Source organism: Channa argus, chromosome 13 (genome assembly GCF_033026475.1).
Source record: "Channa argus isolate prfri chromosome 13, Channa argus male v1.0, whole genome shotgun sequence".
NCBI classification, from domain to species: domain Eukaryota; kingdom Metazoa; phylum Chordata; class Actinopteri; order Anabantiformes; family Channidae; genus Channa; species Channa argus.
This window is the reverse complement of record NC_090209.1, coordinates 14,605,654-14,614,533: the sequence shown is the minus strand read 5'-3', so window position 1 is coordinate 14,614,533 and position 8,880 is coordinate 14,605,654. Positions and strand designations below refer to the sequence as shown.

At 38.8% G+C, this 8,880-nt stretch overlaps 1 protein-coding gene across 1 annotated transcript; it reads right to left on the bottom strand.

Moving 5' to 3' along the window:
* Positions 1 to 5,448: 5,448 nt before the first annotated feature.
* rpl10a (ribosomal protein L10a) lies at positions 5,449 to 8,166 on the bottom strand. Its single transcript, XM_067528101.1, has 6 exons — positions 8,081 to 8,166; positions 7,565 to 7,636; positions 7,395 to 7,475; positions 6,252 to 6,400; positions 5,999 to 6,171; positions 5,449 to 5,661 (listed from the first exon to the last, which is right to left on the bottom strand). The coding sequence occupies exons 1-6, from the start codon at positions 8,083 to 8,085 to the stop codon at positions 5,491 to 5,493; spliced, it is 651 nt and encodes a 216-aa protein (XP_067384202.1). The 5' UTR covers positions 8,086 to 8,166; the 3' UTR covers positions 5,449 to 5,490.
* Positions 8,167 to 8,880: the final 714 nt, after the last annotated feature.

The window sequence follows — 8,880 nt, the reverse complement described above, 5'->3', positions numbered from 1 at the left end:
TGTTTGTTACACTCCTATATCGAAATTGGAGATAATGAACATGAAGTATTTCAAAATATACAGATAGAAAATCCTGTTATTGTTAACATCAACTTGTTTCCAGACCGCTGGTTCAAACACTGCTCACAGTAATAAGATAACATCCTGTGTATATATAAGACCAGGTCACGGATCAAGTGCTCCATCATGACGCTTCCACATTAAGTAGGTCAATGTTACAACACAGAACAGCACAAACAGGTACATGCAGAAGAGCGCCCAGCGACAGTGAAACAACCACTGAACCAGAGGATGGGGTCTCCACAAAGATTTGTACCTGCAGAGAGCAGGTACAGAGGAAATCATCATCAAAACTATGAGTCAAAAGGTCATGACAGGCTCAATCAAATACAACAACTTACATGCCCGCAGAGAACCGTCTATGAATATTCTGCTTGTCTCCCCTTTTTTTCGATAACACAGCTTTGCTCTTGTGTCTTTGTCTTAAAGTATCCAGAGGGGAACTGTAATAAAGACACACAATATAGATTTGATTACAGTTAAACTATGTCTGTATAGTATCATATAACATTACAAAGGGTGGTCAAAATAACAGAAACAGGCCCTCACTAATGGTTTTCTAAACTGATAGCCTGTTTTTCAGTGACACTTCCTTTCATTTCCAGCCCCATGGTTTACAAAGTTAAAAGACATAAGTTAGAGTGTAAAATAGGTAACAAAAAACATTATTTCATGTCTCCTGTACAGGTCAGTAAATTAGGTATTTAGATATCCCAAACCGTACTTTTTGTTCTGTATCTTTCTGGTGACCAGCTGTTTAGATTGGTGCAATTCTGGATTAGGGAGAAGAGAAGTGTCTGAAGGAAGCTGCACAGCTAATGCATCTGATGGAGTTTCCTCTGGATCAAGTGTCCTGAAAATCAAACATTTCAAAAAAGGTTATGAGGTGATGCACACACAAAGCTGCTAATCATAGCGTGGTCCAGATACAGAGCATAAAACTCTTGAGTGTCTAGTTGACCTGTCGTCCACTGAATAGCTCTCCTCTTTGGTCATGGTACAGCAGCTGGACTCAGAGCTTAAAGATGGGGATGGGCAGGCAGGGATGATCTTCTTGCTGGAAGACCCTTCATGACTGGCCCGCTTCTTCAAGTCTTGCTTCTTCTTGTCCTAAAGACATAAAACAACACTGTAATTGTGTGTTTTGGCTGTAACATTTCTAAATAAACTAAAGAAACCTATAGTAAATAAATGAAGGAAACATCTTTACCTGGGTTTGGGTAGAAATCACTGATATGCTGACTCTACGACGGCCGCTGTTCTAATAGAAAGAGATAGAGAAGAGCACAAATAAAATATAAAATCTTGAAGAGGTAATACTATATTTATTGGATGTAATAAACCCCTTTTCTGTAGACCTGCTGAGAGCTTCTCTGTTTGTTGTCACTTTCCTCTGGGTCTACAATGAGAAAACCAGCAGCCAGTCAAATACTGATGCACATCAGCAGAAACACGATGACACATTCAGAAAAAAGTTTCAGAAACCTGGCGATTCCCTGGGATCCATGATATTTCTGTATGCGTCCTGCTGCTGGATCAACTTCTTGGCCTCTTCTAGTGCTGCTATGGTTCTGTCATGTCGCCTCCTTAGATTCTCCACATGAGCCAACATGAGCTCGACTGCCCGACTCACTCGAGCCTCCTGCCAAGGAAGAATAAAGACATGTCTTATAGTAAGTGGTACTGAACCATCCAGAAACAGCATTGTAGCAGCATGCTCTCCATGTACCTGGTGTACAGCCCCAAGCACCTCGGCTGTGCTGGAGATTCGTTCCACGGTTCCACTGAGGATGTCAAGAGACAGCTGCAGCCTCTGCAGGATCTTACTGTGCTTACTATCCAAACACAGACCCCTAAGAGTCTGAAAACACACACGCACACACATACATGTGCTGTCCCTGTACTCTAGCGAGTCATTTGAGATCAGCTGTCATTCAGTGTACCTCCAGGGTCTCCCTGCCTCTGTTCAGCTCCAGCTGGACATTCTCCTCTGCCAGGTTGCGAGCATGCTCCTCTGCCTGCAGCCTCTGCTTCAGGGTGTACTGATCACAGCAGAAAGCCAGGGCGATCTGGGAGAAGGCCGACTGTGAGCAGGAACAGACTCATTTATTTCAATCACGCTTTTAATATTCCATATACTTAATACTTTTGGGATCAGGAGCCTCACTTTAAACCCACAGTAAGGTAAACTGAACAAAGCACATACCACAGGCACAAAGAGAAAATAATGGACACAAGACACATGAAGTGAACTTCAACAGCACCTAGTGGGCAGACTTACCTCCAAATCTTTCTCAGACATCTCACCACTGTCAGAAAAAAGAATTGAAAGTTTAATGAAAAGTATAAAAATCATATTCTTTATGTCTAATATGGTGGTGTGTAGGACAGTGGGATATTGCACCTATTGAGGCCTACACGTTCTATGATGGACAGCTCATTCCAGCTTGTGATTGGTGATTCCTTTTGACTGGTTTCTGTTTTTAAAAGATAATGTAAATTGAATTAAAACAAATTATAACAACTATACTGGTAAATAGTGTTTTCTTAATGCTTCTTAGCTGTTACCTTCTTTACTGTCCTCACTGCCTGGCATGGTGGCCAAGCTGAAACTGTCTGTCTCTTCATCAGGCTGAAAAATGGTCAGAAACATGACCTCTGTTGCTGTTCGATGCAGTCATTAAAGAGCTGGTAGATTATTTGACTCACCTCAGTGTTCATCACTGCATCAGCTGCTGTCTTTTCAGGTATAATCTTAATGTTTTACCCGAGTTAAAACCAGATTAAATCAATAAAAACCTCTTCAGTCACTGTTGCTAAAATATATTCTCTGAGGTCTCACTCAGACATGCTCCTGTACTGAGAATAGATAATCTTATTAAGAGATCCAGTCAGACCAGAGCAGATGCTCATGGGTAGCTGTAGCTCGACCTGCTGCTGTGGTTTTGTATACGATTAATAAATAATATGGTTGTCACAGGTGATGTATCAAATGTGTCACTGTTGTCTCCCTTAAAATATTTTGCTTATTGGATTATTGTCCAAGGTCAGAGGGTGTCATACAGGTGTAATTTCACTACCAACATAAATTGTTAGGTAAAATATGTGATCGAGTAAATGGAGTTACGTGTTATGTTAAAGTACTAAAAATGGAGAAAACAGTATGTGAGTGTTAAATATTAAATATCTATTGAATAAGTTCTTAAATAAAAAAGCATTTGACTTTTATTTGGTCACGATAGAGAGAGAAGAATATCAATGAAATGTTTAGGATCCTAAGATAAATTTACAATTAATATTCTGACAATTGATTTTTTTCAGCTCTAACTGGATAAATTGTTTACTTGTTTGAATTCAACTGTATTTTATGACCACTCCACGTCAAAAACGTAACTAGTAACAAAAGCTGTAAACACACTGTAGTTTCTAAACTCTGAAAACAGTTCAACTATAGTTAGCTAGAGAAATAGGCAATGCAAGAAAAAATCTTCAGAATGGCACATTTACTGCTCACAAAAACTTAGGCATATTTGAGTTGGTGAAATTTCAGAATGCACTATAACCTTTATCGGTGAACTTAATTTGACCTTCTCTAAACTTTTTAATGCACAGGTCCAACTGTTCAATGTTTCAATGCTTACCCCACAACATGCTGTTCTCTAATGAGGTGATTAATTGCAAAAATGATGTGTCTGACCCATGAATCAACCACTAAATGTTCTCCTTTAATGACAGTTTTTAAACAGTCCTCTTCATCATGCTGTTCAATCTTTGACATGAGACCAAGACCAACACCTAATAACTAACAGGTTATAGAGACATTGACATTTTTTGTTGTAGTATACCCACCACTGTTGTTAGCTTGTTTTGAGATGTCAACAACTACTGCATACTTCTACTTAAGTACCCTACTTTCATGATGTATCACTGCAGTATGAGCTTTTTACATTTCCTAGAAATTTCACCCGAAAGTTAAATATTCCTGACTTCTTGTGAGTGGTGCATTTCCCATCCCTTCCAGCCATCATATAACAGCAGGATGGGATGGAGAAATTGCAGGATCAAATCCCAGCCATGTTTATATTACAAAGGTACTGTTCGGGTCAATTTGACCCGGCAGACAAAATAGAAGCTAAAAACAGTCAGAGGGATCAAATACTGTTAGTTTCTTTGCAACTATGAGACATAATACACCCCTGTCTCACACTCACACACCACACACACACACTCTTTCTCTTGACCTCATCTTTGAAGACATTCACGTCAAAAAATGTTTAAAATCAGTGGTCTTCTTCCCCAAATACACATCTGAGTGGCCACTTAATGTGGGTAGAGTTTGAAGGTTCCTGTCAAGTGTCAACACCTGCATTCTCACACTTCAAAGACGAGGTCAAGAGAATACGTTTGTGAGTGTGTGTGTCTGTGTGTGTGAGAGAGAGAGTGTGTGTGTGTATGTTTGTGAGTGTGAGACAGGGGTGTATTATGTCTCATAGTTGCAAAGAAACAAATAGTAGATCTTTCTGACTGTTTTTAGCTTCCATTTTGTCTGCTGGGTCAAATTGACCCAAACAGAAGCTTTGTAATAGAAACATGTAGGGGGGGTTACAAATATGTGAACTGAACCATTTTTATTTTATATGTTGATTACACTAAATAAGCCAAGCAGGAGAAATTTCAAAGTGAAAAAATACTTTAAGTATTTTTTTTTAGATTGTTAACTTTAAAACGGGTCAATTTGACCCTGAACAGAAGGTGTCTCATTTCAATTTATAAACATCACTCCATAAACAAAAATAAAATTCAAAATATAAAATAATTTTTTTTTAAATCAATTGAATATAAAACTATTGTAATTTATATGTAGGTATTTTCAGTTTACATTAAAAAAAGTTTTAACATGATCTTTTTTTTTAATAAACAAGTGACCTATGCTTATTGAACCATGATCTGTGAACAGTAAAGAACATTATTGAACTAAATATTGATTGAAATGTTAGTAATGGAGTTGATGAGATATAGACTTTTTGGTTTCTGACACTTTTGGATAATCAAGTGTCCCCCGGGTCAAATTGACCCGGGAACATCAAGGCTGTTCCTCAGAAACGAACATAACAGGAGGGTTAAAGCAATGGAAGCTGAAACTAGATTTAACATTTTTTTCAGCTGGTATTACATTTCCTTTTGGTGCAATTTTACCTGTATTTTATATCTAATATACAATTTTTTGTGCTGGAGTGACATTGTCATCTTCCCATTTATCCTTATGAAAATGTCTGGCAGTCTTGTACATACTGTAGAGAGACACTAACCTCTAAGCTCTGAGGGTAGGTCTCACACCATGTCAGGTGGGACAACAACAACAACAAAAAAAAAGCAGCACAAAAGCAATTTTGGAGCATTTCCACATTTTATTCATAGGAAAACTGTAATTTAGTACAGACGCTGAGGTTTGCCCATGGTGCTCTTGACATAGAGGGCACGCACATTCTGCCAGTTCTTCTTCAGCAGAGACACCAGGAAGTTGACAGATAGGTGGATGTTGTAGACGAGTTCATCCTCTGTCATCTTCACGTGTCCTACAGCCACAGCCAGACACAGCACCTACAACACAAATCAATATAAAGTAACAAAGTGCCTTGTGTCAATCTGTACATCTGTGCTCAATGTTGGGCGGGTGCAAATAGAGCTTCAAGAGCGGGTGATCCGCTATGCAGGAAGAGAGGTATTAAACATGCACAAGAGAAATTGGTATTTTAAGTTCCACGACAGTCCTGTCAACTGTGACGCGACCAGTTTCCGTCCTTTAGTTTGACTTAAGGACCAGTGAATAATTTAAGAATTTTATACAGTATTGGTAATTATTTGACAATCAAAACTACTGTCGACTCAAACCTGAAGAGATCCCTTAAATAAATTATAATAAAAATTCTGAACATACCTTCTTCATCTGAAATTTGATGGTGGATTTGACCTCGTCCACCTTTGTGTTCAGGTTCTCGTTGTGAGTGAGCAGGGAGGGGAACTTGCCAGCCTTGTTCAGCCCTGGACCCAGGATACGAGGAATCTGCTTGATCAGAGACTCTGAGGCCAGGAAGGCATCATATTTCTTGGCTACAGGAGAACATGAGAATCTATAAGTTTCTTAGAATCAATACCACTGAAGTGTTTTGTGGATCATATTAGCTTCGTACCAAGCTTTTTGACAAGCTTTTTATTCTTGTTGAGCTTCTTGAGAGCCTCAATGTCCATGTGTGGCAGATCAGCAGCTTTGGCCTCATCACAGTGCTGCTGGTCTCCCAGGACACACACTGAGAACTTGGGCCTTGGGAGAGTCTTCAGCCTGTGTATTGAAACAAGTTAGCAGCATGGAACACAGCCCCACTTCAAACCCATGGGTGTCAGTTGGTATGTAGGCAGGGTTTTGTTGAGAGACATCTCGGTTTTGTGTTATAAGACACAGAGAAAGTTGACTTATTTAGTACAATCATCCGTTTTCAGATCATGTTTGTACAACGAGCATGTTAAACATAATTTAACTAGTTTTAATGTAGTTTACTAGCAGCTATGCATGAAACAGTCATCTACCTTACTGCTTCCGGGAAAAAAGAAAAAAAAATACCCTGAATGTATATTTAGTACATTTCTAACTTTAGAAAGGATTCAAATAAAGTTATAATTTAGCTTTCAATAGTAGCCCTATTTCTTGGGTTTCTGGCTCATTGGCTATGACAATTTTATTGTTGAATTTCCCTTGAACTACAGGGGATGTTCACTGCAATGGGGATTTTTTGTTTCCATCCAGACTGATGCTTTTCATTCAGCAGTTATCTTGGTTACTTGGAGAGTTCTTATGTCTCTGTGGCGTTTCAAGGGTTTAAGTGTTTGTATCAATTCATCTTACTAAATTTCAGTGAATCTTAAATACATGGAATCACAATTGATATTTTAAACACTCTGCCATCCCCAAATGACACCTTTCATATCTTACTGCTTAGTAGAAACCTCCTTACCCATACCATTTCTGTGGCTGACGTCCAGCTGACCTCTTTGGTAACAAAAATGTAAATTGGTCGGCTTGAGAACAGGAACTTACCAGCTCATCCTCTCAAAGCCTCCCCTCATGTTTTAAGACCCAGGGTAGGGGTCCGTCTGCTTTGCCAAGGCCGAGTTGGCTCAGTCAGACTACCCAAAGTACTTCTCCATGTCTGCCTCTGGTCTGTCTGGACTCTTAAACCATATAAAGCCTGTACTTGCCATATAAAGGCTACTTAGATCATCAGACAAGACTGGAAGCACACAGGGAAAAGGCTGGGTGAGACAGTAAATGGTCGAACCTGACAGTGCCGGAGAAACGTTTGTCCTTCTGGGGATCATAGTTTTTCAAACTGATCTGCAGCTCTACCGACTCCACAAACCTGCAACAGACAGGTTACACAATAATTACTGGCCTCGAATGATTTTGCTAAACGTGACATTTTTAGCATTTATCTTGATATGAACTTACTTCCTTGGCTTAGCCAAAGAGCCCTGCAGGACCTCCCTCACAGCTTCATACAGTGTATCCCTGGAGACCTTACTGTAATGTGGGATAATTGTGAAAGACAGTTAAACCTACTGAAATTTTAACAACCTTTTATTCCGGGCCATCAAGGGTGCTGTATTGAAGCGACTAATTACTCAATCAAATGACAACAAAGTGCAAATATTTTCATGTTAATATTACCTAGGATAACTGATCTAACCATTTGATACTGGATAATAACCCCAAAATTATTTTAAAACTGTGGATGACAGTGGATGATATCTATGACCTGACGTAGTCCATACAACAGCAGAAGAACGGACCCATGCGCAACATTTAGCTTAGCCTCACGTAATTCTGAAAAAACTAAATTTGTCACATACTGGAACAAGCGCTGACGATAACATAGCAAGCTAAACACAATATGACTTCATACGGCCAAGTTTTGGGTGTCAGAAAGAGTCCATGTCAAACTTTATTAATGAAAGCGACTCCCACCTCATCTTAGCAGCTCTTCCCTCTCGTCGCGCTACACCGAAAAGGAAGTTCTGTGGGAAATGACGCGAAATAAAGGCGACCCTGTGACGTAATCAAACAGCACAAACGTATGTAACTTTACGGTGTATGCAATGTTTTATTACGTATGTTATGATTATTACAATTACTACCTTTGTTTTATACTGTATCTATATTGTAATGTACCTTTGACTATTCAGCTCAGTTTAAAAAGTTATCTATGTGTGGAACTTCAGTTCTTGTACGATCTGTATTTGTATTTGGGAAAAAATAAAGTAATAAAAAGAGTGTATGTAATGCTTTTTTTAAATTTGGACTACATACAAACATGAAACTAGCTTGTTGCTTTGTTAGGATTTCAAACAGTATCTTCTGTCATGAATGAAAACAAAAACAAAACTCTTTAGCCACAAATTCTGTATTAGACGGCACTTAGGTGTTGCCCATTTCATTAACTGCTGCACCACTATCACCAAATGGCTGGACCTCTGTTGGATTAGGTCAGTCATTTTAAAGGAGGCGAATATTTAAACACTTATTTCACCGTACATATTTTTATTTAATTGACATTACGTTGTAGAACCCTGTTTTCACCTCGGCTTTAATGAGCTTTTTTTCTCGTTTTTTTTTTTAAAGTCGCTAACTTTGACCATGACCATAACTAATTTATATTAACAATGAAAGGTTGAATGCTTTTTATAGGCACTGTGTTTGGCACTGGATACATTCTTTCCTGTTTTATTTGAGGGATTGTTACAAAGTAAACAACATCTCAACGCTGA

Coding starts and splice junctions, on each gene's coding strand:
- rpl10a (XM_067528101.1), bottom strand. Junction 7,476..7,564: donor TCTTTGGCTAAGCCAAGGAA/GTAAGTTCATAT, acceptor TGTCTGTTGCAG/GTTTGTGGAGTCGGTAGAGC. Junction 5,662..5,998: donor TCAAATTTCAGATGAAGAAG/GTATGTTCAGAA, acceptor TTTGTGTTGTAG/GTGCTGTGTCTGGCTGTGGC.